The sequence below is a fragment of the Sinohyriopsis cumingii genome, chromosome 1 (genome assembly GCF_028554795.1).
Source record: "Sinohyriopsis cumingii isolate HCF-2022 chromosome 1, ASM2855479v2, whole genome shotgun sequence".
NCBI lineage: Eukaryota > Metazoa > Mollusca > Bivalvia > Unionida > Unionidae > Sinohyriopsis > Sinohyriopsis cumingii.
In genome coordinates, this window is record NC_142961.1 from 32826859 (window position 1) to 32851918 (window position 25060).

At 39.9% G+C, this 25060-nt stretch overlaps 1 protein-coding gene across 1 annotated transcript in view; it reads left to right on the plus strand.

The window, feature by feature from the left end:
- The first annotated feature begins 393 nt into the window (after window positions 1-393).
- LOC149806665 (uncharacterized) overlaps window positions 394-25060 on the plus strand; it is a 34508-nt gene continuing 9841 nt past the window's right edge. The window contains exon 1 of the mRNA XM_089956292.1: window positions 394-605. Coding sequence (XP_089812418.1) covers window positions 530-605 — 76 coding nt within the window. The 5' untranslated portion in view covers window positions 394-529. The remainder of the gene's footprint in view (window positions 606-25060) is intronic.

Below are 25060 nucleotides of genomic sequence, written 5' to 3' on the forward strand. Positions count from 1 at the left end.
AAGCGTTTGAAAGCAACAAAATGGCTTATGAAGCCATGGATCACAATTCATTGACCCGTAATGTAACTCTGAACTTGGGGATATTTCTAGAGCAAAACTATATAGTCACACTTTTTACTTTGGTTCAACGTTTGAATGAGTCAAACATCTTGACAAGAAAGACTCCCATTATACGTCGATTAATTATATTTTTAATATCATTCAACAAACCATTAAAATATCCACAAAATGCTCACCTACTGTGGAAAGTTATAACTTTGTCAGTCATCCCAAATCTTAAAGTTTCAAATAAATCTATTTTACCAGGCTTTCTCGGATTGGTCGCTGACTACATTCTGACGACTGTCAATAGATGAAATCACCCCTCATGCAACATATCAATACCGTGCTTCAGGGAGTGGTCCTGTTGTACGCTTGTGGTAAATAGAATGCGGTAGGTTTCCAGTATAAAAGGCAAACATCTGGAACGAAAAGCAGAAACAGTGGATATACCCAAATTAAAAGAATACTCCAGTATAAAGTGACAGTGATGGATTTCGTCGTTTTGTTTACGATGCTTATGATCTTTACTATGACCAAAACAGCTTACTGCTGTCGCAGGGAAAGTAAGTTAACAATTCTATCTTTATCTGTTTCACTGTCTTAAATCTTTCTCATTAAACGACGGTATATATATATATATATATATATATATATATATATATATATATATATATATATATATATATACAGAAGATGTTTGGGCGGCACAGACCCTCTCCCCGAAGTCCTTTAATTTCCTTTATCGCACACTCGAAACACGTAAGAAGACCAGAATTATAAATCTTACTTATTCACACAATTATTAAACGTAATCTGTTAGAAGTGATCTAGTAATATTTAAGGTAAAACATATTAAATGCAGTTTTGTTCCTATGAAATTTTTCCCAACTTCCAGAAGAAAACTACAGCGGGTAACTATAAGCTTTAAGAGAGACGGGTTCACAAATAACTTATAGAACCCAGTAACTCACTCTAATAAGTTCTAAGAGAGACAGGTTCAACCAATAAATTATAGAACCCAGTAACTCACTCTGATGTGGTCGAGAAAAACAAAACAACTCTAAGAAGTGTTATTATGCATATCTATTCAGTTCTGTAAAATACAATTTTCATCGACGGTATGTATTTGAAACTTCTACTCGTTGCCTACTTATCTGTAGCTATATGCAATTTAGAGTTTTTCTGATAATTATGGGTTTCAGATCATTCTTTCAACCCAGAACACAGCATCATGTTTATTATATAACTGCATTGCATTTATTTCTAAGAGTCACCAAAAGGTCCGGCAATTATACGATGAAAGTATGGTTCCAAACAGTCAAGGGAGGGGTAGTTTGGTACCAAATACTCCAGGGAGGGGTACTGTGTGTGTGTGTGTGTGTGTGTGTGTGTGTGCGATTTGGCTTTAACAATTTTTCAGCCATATCGCTACGATGTTTGCTGTATGACAGTTTATAGTGATATATAGCACCGGGGCATCATGTAACAGACATGTAGCATTATGTCCCACCCAGTCACATTATTCTGACACCAGGTCAATCAGTCCTAACACTAACCTCTTAATGCCGAGCGCCAAGCGAGGCAGCTGTTAGTACCATTTTTATAAGTCTTTGGTATGGCTCGGCCGGGGATCGAACCCACGACCTATCGCATTCGAGGCGGACGCTCTAACCACTAGGCCACTGTAGCGGTCCAGGGAGGTGTAGTTTAGTCGGCGTATTAACATTCTTCATCTGTAGTTTTGGCTTCCAAAATTGCCGTGGATCCTTCAAAGGAAACTGGGCCAAATCTTCAGGTGGGTGTGATTGGTTGGTTGGGCTGAGACAAACAGAATCATCATTCGGGATGGGGTGAGTGGGTAAGGGGGTATTAGTTTCATTTTGAGGAAAATTCGACTTGGATCAAACCCTTTGAAATAAGTAGAGATTTTTAAATACTCTTTCCTCCTGCAAGCGGTAATTAATAGTGAGAATTAAAAATGTAATCTGGCCCATTTAAGGCAAGCAAAACTGTTTGAGAAATATTGATGATATTAGTTTTGAATTATACCCTAATATAATTTTGGAAAGGAATCTTAGAACATGAAATTCTTTAAAGGTCGCGTGCAGAAAAGGTTTGTTTTAATTTTATGGTGGATTATAAATCCATATTATTAGACTGGTTGTTTTCTTTGAACATGGCCATCTTAAAAGTTCTAGCACACAACATTTTTACCCCGAAAAATGGAATGTTAGCATAAAATATATTGACAGTGATTTCAGTCTAATTCATTTGTTCTCAAAATTGATCAATTAGATAGATCTGCGGCCTTCGTTGTCGAAAAAGCATGCACAAGGGGTATGTACTCTAAGGGTCAAATTTAACCATTCTGAAACAAAATGCAATATATTTATATATTAATAAATGCTATTATTAAGCCCTATATTTGTACAACTAAACATGACGTTCTATCTGCAAATAAAAACAGGTCCTTCACCAGTTAAATGCCGACAACCCTCTCAGTTTTTGAATAGTTTCACCAACTGAAATTTGGTATTGAAACGACATGGCAAAACCAGATTTGATAGATTCCTAAAACTTTATATTTCCTTTCGCAAGCCGTTTATGTATATGTGTGTATGAGAGAGAGAGAGAGAGAGAGAGAAAGAGAGAAAGAGAGAGGAAATCGACAAGAAATTAACATGGTAACTTAATATTTTCCTAATGGACACCCAAACCGCAAATAATTGATTATTAAAGCTTGAACTCGTCATTGAACGTCTAAATGTTTTAAAGATAATGTAAACACACAAAAACACAAGCAGTTTATGTATGTAACGATGTTACGTTAGAGCTTCATCAATCATGGCAGTAACACACTTTTAGAATAATCTTTTCTCATACCCGTAGGTAAAATGTGTCGGAATATAAGCATATAAGCAACGCATCCATAAAACACATCTCTCTCTCTCTCTCTCTCTCATTTTTTTCTCTCATCATTTCTCAGCATTTCTCTGAAAACTGACGACAATCCAAAAGAACAACATTATAAGACAGCTGTTATTACCTTACTGAGTGGAAATGTTGACATCATAACTTGTAAAATCTCTGAATTTTTTTATGGACGGAAAAGAAGTATGCAAAATAACTTAGTCTACTAGTTCAGATTTTCAGCACCTTGATTTATCTCTTTACTAACATCAACACCGCTCCGGTGGCCTAGTGGTTAGAGCGTCCGCGGCAGAGTCATACCAAAGACTTACAAGCATGGTACTAACAGCTGCCTCGCTTGGCGCTCAGCATTAAGAGGTTAGTGTAGGACTGGTCCGCCTGGTGTCAGGAGAATGTGACTGGGTGGGACATCATACTACATGTCTGCGGCATGATGCACCAGTGCTAAACATCACTGTAAACTGCCACCCTGCAGACATCGTAGCGATATGAGTGAAAAATTTTTAAAGCTACGTTCAAAATCTAAATCACACACACACACACACACACACACACTCTCTCTCTCTCTCTCACACACGCGCGCGTGCGCGCGTTACATGAAAGGCTTCAGAAATTAAATCTTCTCTAGCTATGTTTTCCATTAGTAATATATATCACTTGGGACTCGAACAGGACTCACATGCTAAAAAGGTCGAATCGTTATAACCTCAAACGGGACTATAACAATGATGCTATAATGCTATAGTGAACAGTGGCGTCACTCGGGGTTGGTGTCACCCAGTGCGGTAGCTCATGGTGTCACCCCCATGGTCCTCTTCCGTAACAGACCATACAGAATCCTTAGTAATGTCATTTTGGTGTCACCCCCTCTGATGGTGTCACCCGGTGCAGTCCGCACCCCCCGCATCTTCCTAGCGACGCCACTGCTGTGCCTGCTAGTCATGTATTTAACTATGATCGGTTATCCGCTTATGAAATCCGACTAGACCGAGCAGTGTGTGCTCTGTAAAATTTGCAATTTTTCATTTTGGTGTCACCCCTCTGAGAGGGTGTCACCCGGTGCGGTCCGCACCCACCCGCCCCCCACCCCCCACCCCCTAGCGACGCCACTGATAGTGAATACATTGTTAGAAGTGGTTGATCTGAATACGGGAATTAACATTACTCCGTAGGTTTGAAACCATAGTGGCGCTACATATAAACATATAGGCCTAACGCTGTATGGCCTTAAACTGGACTTCCTTGTCACAAAGGTAGAATTATGTTAAGTGTATCAATATTGTGCCTTTATCTTTTGCTGCATGACTGTAGAGTACAATGAGCTAATAATAGGTGTTTACACGTTTTAATTTCAATCTTATTAATGAACCTGTTGACAAGTTTGGGGTAATTTCGGATTGGATAGCTAAATAATACGACATATGTCACGTAGGAATCTATTATGAAATATGTCAAGGCGGGATGAATTACGACAATAAGTCATAGAGCCGTGGAGATGTATATAAGGATATGGTGAAACAATTATTCCCCGCCCCGTTTCATAAAGCAACGTACACCATAATTTTCTTAAGTTTTTATGTACGATATTCGTAGGTGATTACGGGTGTTTCACTAACGAAAATAACATACGTTCTTCCGATGTTTTCCTTAGAATTTTAAGAAACTTTACGGCAAGTACCAGATCGCCGTAAGTGGCAAGCATTTTGTATGTTTGTGCAGAGCGAGAGTCACTGTGATAGGATTGTTTTGAGATGTGCCCTGACATTACAATACATACCTTGCAGCGGAGCCGGTCGTTCTCTATTCTCCTAATCAGATTTATAACTGTAAAACAAATAAATACGTAAACAATATGTGTATGAAACATTTTCCTTTGTTCATTATTCCGAGAAAAAACAACAACACGCGAGTCATAAATTTATTTAAATTTATTTAAAAAAAACAACGGCAGGAAAATAACGCTTTTATATACGGCAAGTCAAGGTCAGGAATTAAATATATAGGTATTCCATCCAATGTGATACAGAATGTGTTAATGTTAGTGTGTGTGTGTGTGTGTGCGTGTGTGCGTGTGTGTGTGTGTGGTTTGGATTTTTAACGTAGCTTTAACAATTTTGCAGTCATATCGCTATGGTGTCTGTAGTGTGGCAGTTTAAAGTGATGTAGCATGATGTCCCACCCAGCCATATTATACTGACACCAGGCCGACCAGTCCTAACAATAACCTCTTAATGCTGAGTGCCAAGCGAGGTAGCTGTTATACCATTATTGTAAGTCTTTGGTATGACTCTGCCGGGGATCGAACCCACGACCTCCCGCATCCGAGGCGGACGCTCTAACCACTAGGCCACCGGAGCGGTGTCGATGTTAGTAAAGAAACAAATCAAGGTGCTACAAATCTAAACTAGTAGACTCAGTTCTTTTTCGTACCTTCCATTCCGTACATATAAAAAATTATGTGAGCTTACAAGTGATGATGTCAACATTTCCACTGTACGGTAATAGCAGCTGTCTTTTAATGTTGTTGTTTTGGATTATCGTTAGTTTTCAGCGCATGTTAGGCAATAACTGGTGGAGGAAGAATTCGGAAAAACCCGGTACGAACCACGGACCCACGGGAAGCTACTGGCAAACTTTCTCACATACCCACATTGGCCAAGCCCGAGACTCCAACCCATGCGGAAAAAGGTGAGATGGCAGTGATTAGACCACTCGGCCACCCAGGGCCCTGCTGTCTTTGAATACCCCCTCCCCCCCAAAAAAATCAAACAGTCCTTACTGATCATCATCGTCACCACATCTTCATTGTCACCAGAATCAGATAGTTGTATCCTCAAAAACCGCAATTAATAAATTTTTTAATAGCGGCTAATATTATGAATTCTTTCCTGCAAACACTGGTGCATTGATTTTAAAAATTTGTCTCAGCTAAAACAAAAACAAAAAATGTTTATAAAAGCGAAATCTGTAATGTTAAATAATATTTTAAAATGGAAAACAAACAGAAGTATTGGTTGGTATTATCCACAATATTTGTACTGTTTTAATTCCAATCCGATATTATACAAAATTTCATTTCGGCACAACTATTCTATAGAGAGACTAATATATTATTGCCAGTGGTTTATTATGATTCCATACTGAGCTTAATAAACTATTTTCACATTTTATGCCCCAATTTTCATTGCAACTGAGTATTTGTACAATCATTTATCAGAGCTACAAATATTATAATTAAGAAACATTGCTGCATCTATGTAAACCTAAGCAAACTAAGCAAGTGACACGTTAACTCTGTATACATCAGGTAAAATCTGACCATAGGATTCACAGCGCATGATATAAAAATTCGATTGAAACAATTTAATCAAGATGGCTGCTCACTCGAATACACATGATTCAGGTAATACTGATTATCAAACAGCGGGGCAATCACTCAAATAGTGGCGGACAATTGCAGCAAATCAAAGAATTAAGATTTAAGAATTAAGATTTTTTATAAAATGAAAACTGTAATGATCTTGATAATTTAATTACATTTTATTCAGGCTTCCATTTAGAGTTTTTAGTTATCTGCAGAAAAAAGAATGTTATTCCATTTTCCTACGTAATTGTCAATTTGCTTGCCTTATTTAATAAACATATTCGAATGTTTTATCACAAGTCTACATAATGTCTCTTTTTATAATTAAATTGTAATATTTTGTCAGTGAGGTCATTCAGACATATCGAGACATTATCTCATGACTCTTTCTTTATTTCATACAGCATTACTATGCCATCTGATCTTAATATGCACTTCTTCTTGAAATGTGCTGATTTACAATGGTGAAATTACCACACAAAAACCAACCCCCAAAAAGCAACACAACAAGTCGAAGAACAATAACGAACAATGCATCTTTTATGACATCTTAGTGAACACGCTTATATTTCATCAACGGTATGAATGTGGATACTCTTGGGTGCTTAACTGCTGTTCAAAACAGAATTGAAATGAATATCTTTTCTACGGAACTTTTAAAATTGTATGCCTCGAGAACGATGATGAGTATATGTGATACTTTCACTTATTTATGTATGATTTTATTTATTGTCTAGGTTTTATTTATATACAAATGCAAAAAAGCGAAACATTTTCTTTCCTTTGTCGACTTCAGGTGTTATTGTTTAATAGTTCTGACAAGGTTTACATTCAAAAAGTAGATGTCCAAAAAGTTTTAAAAAATTTGTACAAATGGTCAAATGAACTCAAAGAAGCACATAAACTTCAAAGACAAGCTAGGTATACTTGGATAAATGAGGGAAGACCGAGGGGTAGTCAATTTAATTCTTACAGAGAATATAAAGATAAGAAGAGAGACTTTAGAAACGTTCAAAAACTGGCTGTGGAAAAATATATGGGGGAGGTGTATGAAGAAATTGAAAAAGCACATGAATGCGATGTAAGACACTTTTGGAAAATGATCAACATTAAGAGAGGGAACAATATAAATTTTTGTCAGGAACTATCAACTGATGGAGTTTGTGTCCGTGATGATGATTCCATCGCAAATGGCTTTGCCAGATACTATGAGGACATTCACACGCCGAATTTAAACCATAGTTTTGACGGAAACTTTTATGAATTTATAGAGAGAGAATTAAATCGGGGTCTACAGGACGAAGTAAGCCATATCGAGGCCTTACAGACCAGTATCAGTTTAAACGAAGTAAGAGAAATCATTAAAGGTCTAAAGAAATCAAAAGCATCGGGCCATGATCAAATTTGCAATGAACATTTGATCTATGGCAGCGACTACCTCATCGAGTGTATGACAATTTTATTTACTCGGATGATTGATCAATCTTACATACCTGTAGATTGCAAAAAAGGGTTAGTAATACCACTGTACAAAAGTAACAGAAAATCAAAGAACTCAGTCGAAAGTTACAGGCCTGTTACTTTACTGCCTGTTATCTACAAAACCTTTGAGAAAATTATTCATGAACGTTTGGTAACTTGGCTCAAAGATACTAATTCTAGTATACCCATTTCACAACAACATGGTTACCAAAAAGGTTTAGGCTGCACAACAGCGAGTTTTGTGCTGTTGCAATCAGTACAATTATAATGTAAACATGGGTTCACGGGTTTTTGCTGCTTTAGCAGCAGGGGGGGCGAATCCGACATTTTGTCCAATCGTTATTTTGCTTAATTAATACTTTCTGCACTCAGCGGATCCGGTGTAGTCAGCGCCCGGTAAAAAAAAAACGACGACGGTCCATCCTACACGACGGTGACGTCATCTGGTTTAATACACGTTCTGCGCGCCGATCCCAGCGTCGTCAGCGTCCGGTAAACACAGCGACGACCGCGTCGATGTCATTTCCCCCCCTGCTGCTAAGAAGTTATTTACAATGATCTTACAAACAGAGTGATCACTAACTCCTCCTCTTGTAGATCAATTAGGTTATTTGACTGATCGGTAAGTCTGAAATTAATTCTCGTTAAAAACCGATTATGGCATCGCATATAGACCGGATTAATCGGGCTCTCAACGATTAAGAATCCGGGAGGGGCTTCTTGGTGAAAATGAATAAAGGATATACCCCTGTTGAGCTTGATTTGATTGCTTGGTATCTACCTGGTAACTCCCTTCGATAACATCGCACACTAGATTGATTGCTATCACCGATGCGATATTTACGTTGTATGGAGCAATATGCCTACCACCATCTCCGTTATCGTGTCTGAGGATAGTTGATGGACCGAGAAAATCATTAAGAGACTTTCTTAGTTCTGGCGCGTTGTATCCTGGAAACTTAAAATCAGGTAAATCGGCTTCTGTGATATTATACTCGGTTAGGAATTTTTGTTTATTATCATCGCTGTTAGCGGATATTGTTTTAACGATTCGCTCATTAATATATTCCATGTCTGATATGAGTTGATTTAACACCTCAACGTGTTTTCGTGCTTTTGTTTTCCGTAGTTGTTCTAGTTGCAATTGGTAATTACGATTAATCTCGATAAAAGCACTAGCGATATCATTTAAATTAACTGTGATCACGGCGGACGATTCAGGAGTTTCCTTATACGGAAAATACCATTGCATGGTATTCCTGTCTTGAAATATAAACCTGCTGGGTAATAACGTGTTTTTCATAATAGACAAATTATCTCGATAACTGGGATTAATTTCATGATACGATTGCGCATTCGTGTGCAAATCCGCGGGGATTTCATTAGGTGGATTCATGGGCCAACCTAGTATGGTTCTTATTGAACTGTTATAAATATCAACCATATACCCCGGTGTGCTTATTTCAATCGTCGACGATAACGTCGGTTCATGAACCGTAATAGCGATTTTTGATTCTTTTCCTGTGATCGATTTTATCCTGCGTTTAAATTCTTTATTGATTTGTTTTACTTGGTATGACCCAGTTGGTATTGTAACCTCATTTCAGTCTGGGGTCCCATTGGGTTTATTTGTCCATGCAAAAACCAGCGAGTTATTAGGTTGTTGTCCGTTAAATGCTTCCGCTCGGATATTAGGCCAACTGTGATATATTCGCAATTTTGCCAGCGCTATTTCCTTCACTGGAATCGGAGAAGGGAAGTTTATACTGAATTCTGGCTTCGTTGATGTTATCGATATCATACTTGTTTGTACCGGAGTGGTGTTCTCCGCGATCCGTTGAAGTAATTGAAACCCTTCGGGGTTCAGCGACATTATTATTATTCGCTGTTTCTAGTGTTTAATTTCAACACCGAATATTAACAACCTGCTTGTTTTCAGGAGGATGTTTTAAGCCCATTGAAGTGGTTTCAGCGACGTGGTTTCCAGCTTCCAGTTGAAAATCCTCGATTTTTGACATCGCGGAGTCATACAACTGGACCATCGTGGAGAATTCAACATCGGATATAAACGAATTATCTATCGCCAACGAGATCAACCCGGATAATTTCGAGTACGCGTCGGATACTATTTGATGTTTTACTGTATACTCGTTGAGTTTTTTCTGAGAACACGATGATATCTTTCTAGTGATTGCGTTGGCGACTCCAGCAATTGTTGTCGCCGCGGAGATAGCGATTGGAACAGCGATCGGGGCCATCATGGTCACCGTGGATAAAATAACACCGGTACCGGCTACTACACCTGACACCGAGTACACGACCGCGTCGATGGTGGTTATTTTTCGGCGGTATTTTTTTATTTTTACACGGTATTGTTCGGAAAGCGTTTTCAAATTCGCGGAGAATTCTTTTACGGTATTGAATCGATATTGATGTGACGTCGGTGATACCTCTGATTCAATTATCTTGGTGGTCATTTTTATTTTAAAAGAGCTAGTTTTTTTAATTACTTAGATCCGCTACAAATTCCACATACCATGTAATGTTTGCCCCGGTTAAATTTCTATCAACGGCTTTAATTGTAAACGGTTCAGTTGCGTCCTTGTCTATAATTGTTGATATTGTATTGTTAAACCCGAATGAACTTGACGATGTTATATTAAACTGCATTATTGAAACCAGTGTCAATCGATAAATGCCCTTAACAGTTGCGGTGATTTTTACTATATTCTGTGTAGGAGTCCAAGCGAATGATCCATGCCGAATCGTGTATACTGTGTTGATGGTGTTCCCATGAGGGATTTTTATTTTTGTCATTTCCGGTAGTCTGTTTTTAATCGTTGCAATATCATTTTTGACTGTTCCTATTTCCAGTGTATGCATGTATAAACCCCTTTCGTTCGTTGCAACATTAGTTTTGATTGTTCCTATTTCCTGTATATGAACGTATAACCCCGCTTTGATCGTTTCAACATCAGTTTTGATTGTTTCTATTTCCTGTCCATACGCAGTGATATCATTTATAGTTATTGTAATTTCATCCGGTTTGGTATTTTTTTTACCAAAGAATTTATCAATGGTGTTATCAGCCCTGTTAAAATTTTTTCGTAACGTGTAAAATTGGCCCGACAGCGTTGTAAACTCCGAAATAGTACTTTTTATCCCCACAAGATTCGGTTCGGTTATCGTCGGGGTTCCAAAAAAACTAGCAGTAGTGAGTTGTATATCGGTGACAGACTTTTGTATCCCTTCGAACTGATTTGCTTGCGCATTAAGTCTATCATAGAAATTTTTTAACGAATTCGACATGGTTATATAATTGTCGCCAAGTGTACTTATTTTTCCATTTATCGTCAAGATGGATTCACCTGATTTAAGTCGTCCGTCATCGGTATACAACGCGATATTGTTCTCGGCGGCATCACGCTGTCGTATTAAAACGTCATTCAGCGACACATTACTGGATTTCAGTTTACCCTGGCGGTCTTGAAATACAACTATTTCGCCCGGGTCAACACTGGTTAAATTTAACGTATCAGCGATTTCATCCTCGATTAGTTTTTTTATGTCATCGGTGGCGAGCGTTTCTGTGGATTCTTTCAGCGCCGAAACCGGTCGTCCCCAGATATCAATCATTATTATTGTAAAAAAAAACAGTTTTTAATTAACCCGCCGGGCCTCTACGACCCCACTAGTGTATTCGTTTACAACCACATGAGGTGGTTTCCGCGATGATGAAATCGCCGCGAGTACGTTCAATACCTCACGGCCGCATATCGGTGGGTCACTTAATTGCTGTGTTGGCAGCGTGGAATAAAAAACCGGGGCTGAACACGCCCGGATATACCGCATGAACTCGTTTGGCGGGGCTAACCCGTATGAATCAAAATAGACGATCGCACGCGGATCAATTGCGTATGCAACCCAATGAGTTCCCGCTCCGGAGGATTTATCGAGGTTAATTATACCGGTTTCAATATTCCTTGGTTTCGTTGGTAATTGATCCCTCATAAAAACACCTCTGAAGTTTTTTATCGCTAACGCGTTTGCGGCATCTATTAAATCAAAATTAGACATAGGAGTCATTAAACGGTTCCCGGTAGTCTTAGACCCTTCCCCAAGTACCATGAATACGGGGTTCCCGGTAGTCTTAGACCCTTTCCGGCTACGGGTCGTTTTTTTTTATAGCCTTTCCCGGTTGCCTTATTCAATACCATTCCCGCCGCGGTACCAACGGCTCCTAACGCAGCCGCCTTCGCCACTGCTGGGGCCGCCGCGGCAATCAACGCTGGAATCGCAGCTAACAGCGGAAATATCCCACCGGTCTTTTCCATGTTTTTAATCGCTGCGGCCGAAAAATCTATTTGAACACCCTTTTTATTCTTCATCGCATCATTGAAATGTTTTATTTGACGCGCCGTCAACGATATCTTATGATTACCACCTGCCATCTGTGACGGCTTTAACGTTATTGTGGTTCCACATTGTTTAGCCGACTTTGATCGTAATTTCTTGACTTGACCATCGGTCAACTCTACACCGACAACACTATACGACATTTTTATTGTAAACGTGTTTATGTTTTCAATTACATGTTTTCCACTGGTGCATCAACGATTCTCATTCGTCCACCAACACCTTCCAACAGCATTGATTTATCGCTGAGAATGACAGCAACCGCTCTATAATTAACACCACCCGGGGCTATACGAGCTCGGAAGTGTATATCAACGACGGACTGTCTCGTTAAATCAAGATGTTCCAACGAAAAGTAATAAATCGGATACAGGTTTTTAAAATCAAGTTGTGATATTTGCAAACCGGTGTCGACGTTTTGATCACGCGCCATAAATGACAGCATCCGATGATACACGCGAGCAATATGGTTGTTTTCGTAATCAAGCTGTATATCCTCGGATGGTTCCTGTTGTCCGTTTATTCTCAGCGAAACCTCCCTGACTCCTAATCGATCAAATATCATATGACTGTGTTCTTGATTATTCAATCGATCCCTATTCTGTAACGCAACAAATATATGACGCGGGGCTGAAACGCCTTGTTTTGATGCCAGGTGCCATGTGAATGTATCACCGACATTATCCTCTTTAGCATCAGTTGTTACCGCTAGCCAACTCAACAACGATTTCCCCCCCCCCCCCGTTCCATAAATGATAACAATCGTGCTTCCGTGGTAACTGATGGAGTTAACACCGGCATCCACAATGCTATTTTAGTTAAAACGACTTTACCGGCAGCGACACCAGCAGCACGCCATATTGCATTGTTATCATCGCCCCTTCGCGATAGCGCAATTGTATGCTTAGCCCCATAGATAACTTTTCTGACATTTCTACAAAATCCGAATATGTGATGGAGTGGAATCGCGCATGAAAACTGTCGGCGTTGTCCTTGCAACATCCCTAATCGTGTTGCAAACCCTAGATTAAAATTATCGTTAGTACTTTCTATAACAGTGAAATTAGCGACTGGTCTTACCCTGCGGTCTGGGTTGGCTGCTTCAACCTGGTCAACTGCGGTATCTTCCCCCGTCAGCACGTTAATATACTGAATATGATCAGCGTTATCAGTGGTATCCTTCGCGAACATCATAGATGGGCCCGCCGATCTTGTATAATCATCAGAATATCTTGCTAGCCCGATTATCGTTGTTGCAACATCAACATCGTTTTCTATTGATTCAATTTCTCGCCCATCAATGGGATATCTAGCACTCTCAAATAACGCCATGATACCGTTGTTGACAAAACCAACTCGAACACGAGGGTCATTTGCGTATGGTGCATTATCGGCAACATTTGTTACAAGTTCTCCCTCAATTTCGATAAACGCTTCACACGGCAAAAAGTATTTACTGGTATCTTGGACTTGAAGTTCAATTCGCGATCGTAGGTTGGCTTGTGGTGGTTGATAGGAATAAAATTGATAATCACGGACAGAATCATCCCTGCGCACTGGGGCGTCCATATCAAACGCGGGATCAGCGGTTCGCGCAAACATTTTATTATTATCATGTTGATGTTTTCAATTGCAATTCATCAACGTCGTTTTCGTTGTAAATTCTTTAAGCCACTTCCCGCTGTCGCGTTCATGAGCGCGTTGGTTGTTGCATCGGTGGATGACTGAGCCGCCAACGACTCTAGTTTTTCTTCCACGGCGTTATTTATTACTTTACTGACATTTGCAGGCATCACTGTCGTTGATGGCATCACCGGTGGTTTCTGTTTTCTTTTTCGTGAAAATCCTTTGGATTTTACCAACGACATTAGTTTATCTCGTGCTGCAGAAAACGCCCTTCCGGCAACATCTCCAATAGCGCTGATTCCCTTATCACGAATAACATCAATAGCCTTCATTCTTAATTGTTTGGCTAACGGCGCCACTTTTGGAGCCATTCTTGTAAATAACCCCGCAATGGTGCTACCGAGACCGTCTCCGTACCACGCGCGGTATACAGGCAATCGTGAGTTTACCACGTAGACGCTGACTGGTTTATCATGGTTGTAGTGTATAATCATCTTTATTATAAAAAACACCAGTGTTTTCCAATTAGTGGTTGGTCAATCGCTGTAATGACCGTGGTCCACAAGTTCGTCTATGAGCGTTCGATATACATTTATGTCCATGATACCACCGGCAAATAACCGCCTGCAAATATCAGCGGCCTCATTGATTATTTCCGGAGAGTTATTTCCGGCTCGTTTTCCTCCGATTAGTACTTCCAGCCGTGATATATCACTGAGAACACTACCAGGACAAGTAACGTCTTTACCAACAGAGTATCCTTTTCCGTGCTTTGGTCCTTCATTTTTTACTTTATTGTGGAATATTATATAATTATTATCACGCGGTGGTAATACATTTTTATGTTTACTTGCCAAATACACTATTCTTGTCCAATCCTTTAACGACCTTATATTTTTCTCGTAGCCGCTATTGATATGCTCATCTCGTGCGCCCTTAGCAAAATTTGTAACAGTAAAATTAACTAATTCTTCGTAGCCGAGATTTCTAATTTTATCTATTGTGCTCTTTTTAAGTACATTACGGGGTATATTCTCCTTTATCTCTATTTCTTCCGGTATTTCTTCCGGTATTTCTTCTTCTGGTTCTCTTGCGGTGGCGCCTAGTTCTTCTTCGTCGGCGATTGTAACATAAGGTTCTTGTGGATCGGGGGGCGGTGCAATAGGTCGTGGTTGGCGCTGTTGTAGTTCTTTTAATACTCGTTCTTTTCGTTGTTGTTGCCGTGAGGTGGTTACTATATCCACGGGAAGTGTTTCTAAAGACTTTTTTGTTTGTTCGGCCTGAGCCGCTATCTTTTCAAGCGCACCGAGGACGGGCACAGTTGCCGCCGTAACATCTTTGGTCGCTTTAGTTACCGGAGCAAAGAGTTGTTCACTTCCAACAGCAAAATCAGTTTGTAGTTGTTGCCGCGTTTGAAGTTGTTTTCGGACCCTGTCTCGTAACGGTATGAACTTTTTAAGCGCCGCTAGCCGCTCTCTGGCCAGCCGAGTAGTAAGTGATTCGCCTACCATTTATTATAAATTGCTCCGTAGTTTCTAATTTCCCTGTGGCAGCCGTTACCACGACCTATCGGGGGGGGGGGGGGGGAAATGTATACAACGTCCGTACGCTACATGCCAGGCTCCACGGAGTTTTCGTCTATAATCCTTCTAATGTTTTTAATTTTATTAGAGATTTCTCGACGTCGTTCAAAAGCCTGTCCGAGTTTTTTTCGTACTGTCTCAACGGCAGTAAATAGTCCAATAAATGCATTTACGTCATTGCCATACAGGTTTTCATTGATCGTATATTGTAATCGCTTTATAAAAGAATACTCGCGTGGCAAGGTATATCGACCTTTCTTTGATTGCTCATTAATAATTTCATAATCGGACAATATTTTTTGGTTATCAAGCTTATCAGATAATACAATTCCTTGATTTTTTAATTTTAAAATCTCGGTTAATATATTATTGATGTCTTCGATATTCATATTCTTATAAAACATCTTATTTCTAAATAAAAAAAAATGAACTCTGCGCAGTGTGTTAACATTCGATTGAACCGTAGGATAATTCGTTTTCTTCCGGAACAGACAATTTATTGTCATGGCGACTTCGTCAGCGCCATAGGCGCCGGTGACCTTGTCACTCGCTGATATAATCGGAGGATTCTGTTACATATGAAAATCGAATTTTGCGTCCGTTTCTTTTTTGAGATCGCTGAATTCTGTATTCCTTCTGCAACAAATCGTATTGAGGCGATACAAATGTCGAAATATTTTCCTGCCTCATTCATCGACTGAAATATTTTTTCCTCGTGAGTTGTTGTATCAAATGACTTTACGGGTTTTGCTATTTTTGCGTGTTTACCAGTTCCTCCTTTTTTACTATTTTCACTCTGAGAGATAGCTTGCAAGTTTATAAGAGAATTATCAGTCTTATTATTATTAATATGATCAATCACAAGCCCATTTTCGATTAATCCGTTGAATGCTTCAAATACCACCCTATGAACATAATACTTCTTCTTTCCGGCACTAAACATCAAATACCCCTGATTATTTACGGTACCAACCGGCTTCTTCAGTCTACAATTTCTAACAACGCCGTCGCGAGATGCCTCGTAATTAACGAGCACAGGATGCGGCTGAAATTCTTGGTTCATTTGTATAATAATACTACTTGTCTAATTCATTATTTGGTTTAATTATAAACCTTGCAATGTAGTCCTGAGGAGTTTTGATGACGAAGTCGGCGGTGGGGTCAATGACGGCATTTTTTATTCGTTTATCATAATAGCGTTTTAACTCTCTGTATCGCTTTCCGCCACAATTGATACACAACTGTGATTTTCCTCTTACACCAACGTGGCAAACCCAGCACGGTAGGGGGCCAAGAGAACCATTACGAACGCTTTGTAAATGATACCCGCAGAATTCACCTCTACATGATTTATTGCACGGGGTTGTCGACCCAATCATCAACCATTTGCAGTGATTCATTATACTATATTCTTTCATTTAAATACTTGTTTTAATTATATGGAGGAGTTCGAGAGATTAGCAGCAATTAAACCCTGGAAAAATATTAAGTTCAATCTCGATAGAGTCCTCAAGGACGCACCAAAAGCGTTAATAAACGATAGAACCCTGTTGAATAAAATACGCGATTGTATCAATGAATTCAAGCGTGATGGTGCATCTCATAGTTGGTCAACATTTCGAATTGATGGCGTTGTTGATGCTACCATGAACGACAAACGCGCGGCAACGATAATATCACACCTTGACGGTAAAAAGTATTTCTTCAGAGTAAAATTCATTGTCCGGGTGGAATCAGGTAATTGGATCATACGTGATAAATTTGAACCGGTTCTCAGCGACAAGAAAACAGTTATTGTTAGCCGCGACTCCAAGCCGGGGCTGTTAACCGGAGTTGACAGACCATACTATGAACGAGCGTATCCTGAAACAGCAGTTGTTTATGGAATATACCCGTTAAATAAGAAACCTGATATCGGAAAACTAGCGCCGATGAAACAGTCAACGGGGATAAATTGTGTAGCAGAACGAGTAATAGAGCATTTTACAAATGCGTGTCGAGGAATTAAACTGACTGATTTACGACGTAGCAAAATAAACCAATGGGAGGAGACAGTGCGCGAGCGAGGAGCAACCATCAGCGACATAGCGAAATTAGAAACGTCGTTGAGATTTCCAATAACCGTTACAACAATAACCGGTGAAGTAATATACGAATCAAAGTATAAATCAAATGGAGCCCCAATCAAAATTATTGATCATAACGAACACGCGTGGACGCCCGCGGTCACAATATTTCCACGGGATAGAACAGTAAAGTATATCCCGGGGGAATTCCTGGGAGAGGATGGTTTTCTCGCGGAGAGGAAACTATTTGATGCTATTGCTTGTTTGTGTAAAAACGACCCCGTGTCAGTGTGGTTACTTCGCAGCGCTGAAAACGACATGGATACCTTTGATCAGTTTGTAAGACCAAACGGTGAATTATATCGCACTGAAGCGTTTCACAACAAAATGAAAAAAACCGCCATGGAATTTGAAGAGCATGATGAACAACTGCTAACAAATTGTTTTACGATTCCATCGGTTGCGGCTCATGTTGCAGCAAGGAAAAATGCGTGGAGACCAACGCGCAAGGAATTTCTACCGGATGTACAATCCAGTTGTTTGGAATACTATCACGGTGGACTATGGAACACTGAATACAACCGCGACGCTATGATTTCCGTTGATATGGTTGCCTGTTATCCAGCGAGTTTTCTCGGGTATGGATCCGCCGCTGAGTACTTCAAACGATTTGGACACCCCAGACATGAAATGACTCGTGTTGCTATTAATGGACCACTGCCTGATTTTGATTTAACTGGATTCGCTCGCATAGTATCATTTGAATTCGCGGCAGGACTTCATCGCTGTAGTTATATTTGGATCGGTAGACACATGGCTGAAAAGAAGTGGCTGCCAATAGCGCTGCTACGGTATATGATTGATTGTAGCATGCTAGTTTCGTTGATTGTCAGTGACGCGATTATATCATACCGGGCGCAGACTGAAGTCTGGTTACCAGAACCAGAGCGTCTAGATAGCATAATTGACGAATCCAGAAAACACATTGATGCCGACGAGGAATATATCATCGAATGGTCCAAAAAGATATTCAACCAACGAAACCGCGAGGCAAAAGATCTCGGTAGAAGAATAATTGGTAAGTTCACACAAGGTGGAAAAAACTGCGACTACAAACGATATTGCTCACGGCTGATTATAGATGACGCAGAATATGATTTCGTAATCAAGGACGCAGTGGCAAAAAATAGATACGTGAACTGCAAAACAGCTTTCTTGTCCAATGGAACAAGGTTCGGTACAGTTGTTACCTACAGCGATGGAGACAGCCCGGCATATCCACATTTGAGGGCGTCTATGCTGGGTTACGCCGCTATCAATTTATTCTCGATGATAAATAGATTTCCCGACACCGCGGTTAGAGTTGCGATTGATTCATTTTACATAGACGTAAAGTATAAGGGAAACATAGCCGAGTTTACTAGTCCGGAAGAGAGTTGGGGTATATGGAGAATTAAAAATGAAATACGACGCGATTATTCCCCGTCAGCAGATGTCACCGTTGAAAATAATTACTTACGCGGTGATAATCTATCAGAATGGTCTAATGCACCACCGTGTTCTGATCCAATTTGTAGATATAAAACAGTTTATTTAAGCGGCTGTGGCGGGTCGGGAAAAACGACTCGGGCAATTGAATTATTTCGAACGCGGGCAAGTATAATCGTGCTTACACCGACCCATAGACTAGCGCGAGAGATAAAACAACGAAATGTTGACGCCGTTACTTATCACAGCTTTTTTCGATACAGCGGCGGTGAGTGGACTCCTGATCGAATGGGGGAAAAATTTATTCCTGAGGTTATCATCTGGGATGAGATATGTACTGTTTCGTTAGATGTTTTACAAATGTTTCTTGAGTGGTTGCTGCGCGCGAATACAGCGGTAATCATGTGTGGCGACCATGGCCAACCACCACCATTTGTCGGCGAGGGTCCACATGATTGGTTAAAGGGTTTTGTGGACTATTATGAAGAAACCGATACTGATTACCGAGCACTTGATGAACAACTGCGTGAGGTTAAAAAATTAATCAGATTACAGCCGGATAGAGTTCAATGTGAAATAATCCGCGAGGTGATTCCGGAAACGCCGTTAAATGAATTCTGGGAAACATGGAGACCAAACGATTTGATTGTAGCGAGTAGAAAGATAGTCAGAGACACACTTCAGCGGAAGTTGTTTACGTTGCATAAGGAAAAGTTTCCAACGCGTCCAGTGCCGTTGTGTTATAGACTCGCGGATACACGGCGGCAGAACATTGAAGTTGAAATCCCGGGCCCGACAGCGTCAGGGACAAAAAAACAAATTCTTGTGCTGAATGATATTGTGCTCGTTGATATCAGCGTCGTCGAGGACGCGCTACGTGCTGATAAATCCCCGTGGACGCTAGGATACGCAACGACAATACATTCCTCGCAAGGATTGACTATCACGAATACAATTGTTTGGATGGTTGATAATCGCATCGAATGGTCAAATCTAGTCTATCTTGCAGTGTCCAGAGTACGGAGAATGAGTCAGCTTCGAAGAATTGTTATTGACGAAGCCACCGACGAAGCCGGCGACAACGATGACATTATTGATGCTAGCGTCATTGATAGAAAACTCTCGGGTTACCGCCAACAGGATAAAAAAAACAGCGGCGTTTTGATATTGATGCCGAATTAATAATTGCGTTACGACAACAACAGAATAATCACTACGCGAGTTGCAATTGTGTAATGCGCTGGCGTTATTCGGATAAAGACGCTCGCCAATTTACCGTGGACAGGATCGATAACAGTCTCGGTCATGTCAAAAACAATGTGAGGTTAACTTGTCTTGAGTGCAATAGACGCAACGGCGCTAGTTAAGGCCACGTGGGGGTAATTGAGTATCATCAGGTATCACTTGTAGTTGCTCGCGAGTAAATCCGCGCTGTGGAGCAGTTGAATCCAGTCTATAGATCGGTGGTCTACCAGTTGATCGTGTTATCGTTGATATGTTATGCGTGGTAACACTCCAAATAGGATCAGTAGCTCTTTTTTTACCGCCTTCAAGCTCTCCTGGTTCATACAGATATCTAACAGTGACATCGCCGAGAATCGGCTTGGAAACGCTATCTATTTTTGATCTTCCGGGTATATACTTTTTTTTAATCGCGTCGCTGGGCTCCATGTTGATTGCTCGGGTAATCTCGTTATTTAACGCTGCAATTACGCCTGGTAATCTTTTAACCCATTCACGAGATCGTTTTTCCTGGATGAATTCTTTCGCGTATTGATATCCAAATAACCGTTCAGCAAGAGTCCGATTGAATCGTTCAACAATTGCCTGATCACGATGTAGCGCAGTATGACCTCGTCGTATCGCGACGCTATGATGTTTCAGCGTTGATAAAACAGCGCCGCGAAATTCATTGCCAGGATCAACTTGTAATAGATTTGGCCAGCGCAGAGGACCTCTTTGGTAAATCCTCTCAAACGCTTCGGCTACTTCAGTTGCTGGCTTTGTTTTTAACGGCTCCGCTTGTTTGTATCGACTCGCAACATCAACTATAGTTAGCGCGTATTTGTAACCGTTGTCATGCGGCAGAAATAGTACATCAGCTTGATGAACTTCATTGGGTACGCTGACATCAAAGCGCGAAAAGTTGATTTGTTTAGGCGGTGGTAGATGAATTTGCCATATAGCCTGTTTGGATAACCAATTAGCCGCAACGGCCTTTGTTACCTTTGCAGCGCTTGCGAGTTTACCAATTGCGGCCTTCCCCTTCCAGTATCCTCTCGGAGAATAATAGATGGATTCCATGTTGTTATTATAAACGCTAGCGTTTTCAATTACCAGCGCGAGAAGCTCCGCTTCCAATCATTAATTTACCTTTCATAGCCGATTTTACCAACCATGAAGCCAATTTTTCTTTGAATGAGTTATCAGGAATAGCATTTAACGCGTGAATTAATTTTACATCCGCGATATGACGCTGTTGCAGATCGCTACTTTTGTAGTAAGCAACATCATGAGCATGACACGCCTTATCGATAGCGTTTATTGGATACTCACCGGGTTTGGGCTGATTTTGATCATCGAGTCTGATATCTAATCGTGTTCCGGGGCCACAGTAGCTATATCCTGGGAGGTGCTTTTCTCCTGGATACTTTGCCCACGGTGTTCCGGGGAGTTTTGATAACTTGGCTGCAATATCACCTCCTCGCTTTTTTTTTAAAGCATCCCCGGGTCTAGCAGAAATAAATCTAAATTTCTTTGTACCGCATTGTACACACTTACCAGTAAGCGCCGATCTGTTATTTCTTGTTATAACGGTTGTCATATCATTTGTGCCAGTACGCACTCTACACTTCACACAATATAGATCCATAATTTATGTATAGAGATATGAATATAATTGATTTTTCGGCGACTAAAACAAGAGAACCAGTTAAGCATGTTGCAGCATTACCAAACTCGATCCGGATGATTATCATCGGACCATCTGGATCCGGCAAGACGCAATTGTTACTCAATTTAATAATGAGATGGATGAAGTGGGATAAGTTGTATTTAATCGCCCCTAGCGTAGATGATCAACGATGCTACGAGGTGTTGAAAGATTTTAACGAGAATGCATCAGCGATCGCTGAAAAAAATGTTATTGAGTTTATTACAGATATCAATGATGCACCAGGTATTGATGATATTGATGGCGACGTTAACAATCTAGTCGTGTACGATGATGTTATGTTAGACAATCAAAAAAACCCAGCTAGGATATTTTCCAGAGGCAGGCATAAAAACACCGACGTGATATATGTCACTCAACGATACACTCAGATTCCAAAAGTAATCAGAGACAACTGTAATATTCTTGCTGTATTCAACGGCGTTGATACACACACGCTACGAAATATTTGGCAGACATGGTGCGGCGGTGACATGGACTTTAATGGTTTTCGAAACTTTTTTAGTCATGCTCAGTCGACCCCACATGGATTTGTAACGATAAATTTACATGATCCTCGGATACGATATCGTATCGGACTTGACCAAATATTCGGTTAGTTGTAAATAATTTTCATTGTAAATAACTTCTTAGCAGCAGGGGGGGAAATGACATCGACGCGGTCGTCGCTGTGTTTACCGGACGCTGACGACGCTGGGATCGGCGCGCAGAACGTGTATTAAACCAAATGACGTCACCGTCGTGTAGGATGGACCGTCGTCGTTTTTTTTTTACCGGGCGCTGACGACACCGGATCCGCTGAGTGCAGAAAGTATTAATTAAGCAAAATAACGATTGGACAAAATGTCGGATTCGCCCCCCCTGCTGCTGCTTTTCTTGATACAAAAAAGGCATTTGATACCGTGTGGCACGAAGGACTGCTTTTTTAATTATTCACGTTGGGAATTATGGGTAAATCCCTTTTGATATTTTTTAACATGTATACAAATTTACAGAGTAAAGTTCTTGTAAATGGGCAATTTTCAGATTGGTTCTCAATTGACCAAGGAGTGAGACAAGGGGGGTGTTTTGTCAACCTTGATGTACACAATATTTATAAATGACTTGCTGCTACAGTTAGAAAATAGTGGATTTGGAGCAAAGATTGGATCCTTAGCTGGGGGAAATCCAACCCTAGCTGATGATATTTCACTTTTGGCTATATATCCTAGAAATCCACAAAAGCTGTTAGATATGGCATACGACTACAGTAATAGGTGGCGATTCGAGCTTAGTGTTACAAAGTCATACATTATCATTTTTGGACCCCAATACAAGAATTATATCAACATGAAATGGTATCTTGGCCTGTCATGTTTGCCGGTTACCGATTCGGCAACACACCTGGGTCACCGGATTAACTCAAAGCTGACGTCGCATGACGCATAACTCGATGCATGCAAGAAAGGGAAAAAAATCTTTCCACGGTCTGTTTGGTATTGGCATTAACCGAATGGTTTAAATCCTTTGGTTGCTGCAAATTTAACTAAAAAGGTAATTTTCCCTTCAATGTTTTATGGAAGTGAATTGTGGTGTAACATTTCAAAAAGTGACCTCGCTTTATTGGATAAAACTCTGAGGTATTTTGCCAAACATTTACAAGGTTTACCAATACATACAAGATCAGACATTGCCCTGGGAATGCTAGGATGGACATCAGCGCAGTCCGAAATTGATAGAAGAAAATTGATGTTTTTACACAGATTGTGTTTGATGCCAAACAATGTACATACTAAACGTGTGTTTAACGTTGCGTTAATTCACTTCATTCTGAGCGGATGCATGTCAAGCTGCGGGTTAATTTCAAATTTATATTATACCTCAAAGAAGTTTGACTTGCTCGGGTATCTAACTGATTATTTACATCATTCTGAAATTCCAGATAAACATAATTGGAAAGAAATTGTAAGGTCAAAAATTGTTGGTCTTGAAAATAGCCTCTGGAGAGTTCGTATGTCTAATCAAGCAGATTTTGATAGATTCTCTTCGATACACGAATACGTACGACCTGCCTCAGTGTGGCAGTCGGCTAAAACCAGACAACACACTAAGGTATTTACATATGTAGCTAAACTATGGGCTGCTGTTCCACAAACACAGCTTGATATGTGTATTAGATGTGGGAATGTTTATACAGATTTGATACTTCATTGTTGTGTTAGTTGTCCTTATATGTCGAACTTTCGAAATTCTTTCTGGGATTTCCTTACTGATAAATTTCCCCTGAGCCTGCACATTACGTTATTTAATGCAGAAGATGAGCTGCAACTACAGTATCTTTTAGGTAAAAGGTTACCATCAGGAGTAATCGACAAAGAAAACTCCAAGCTATTCGTCCTGTATGCAGCATACTTTGTCATGCAGTGTGCAGCTATCTTCTGTAAATAAGGTACTGAAACTTGCAACTTATGAGTTGACGAACACTTTGTTGATTGATATTGTGTAAGAATTTGTATTCTAATACAGAATTTTCTTTTTTTTATTTTTTTTTTTAAAAATATTTATTGATTGTATTCAGATGATTTATTCTTATATCATGTAATCTTCCATGGAAGGAAATAAAGATGATGATGATGATGATGATATACAAATGCAAAAAAGCGAAACATTTTCTTTCCTTTGTCGACTTCAGGTGTTATTGTTTAATAGTTCTGACAAGGTTTACATTCAAAAAGTAGATGTCCAAAAGGTTTTAAAAAATTTGTACAAACTAAATAAATAAACAAATTCATGGAATTTTCAGAAAGTTTAATTAGGTCATCTACATACAAATAGAAGTATGACTATTCAATTTAATAATTTTTTCTTCATCGAGAGGTTTATGCTTGATATTGGTAACAATGGTTTATTTGTTTATTCCAAACAGTTTTAAAATATGTAAAATAACAAAAGAAAGAAATAAAAGACGGCCGAAATGTACCTTAAAATCTAATAATGTAATCTGCGTAAGCATCCAATAAATGTTAGCAAAAATTCATCTCTCTCTCTCTCTCTCTCTCTCTCTCTCTCTCTCTCTCTCTCACCGAATTACTGTTTTCCCATTATAAGGACAAGGCAGCTTCCTGCCTAG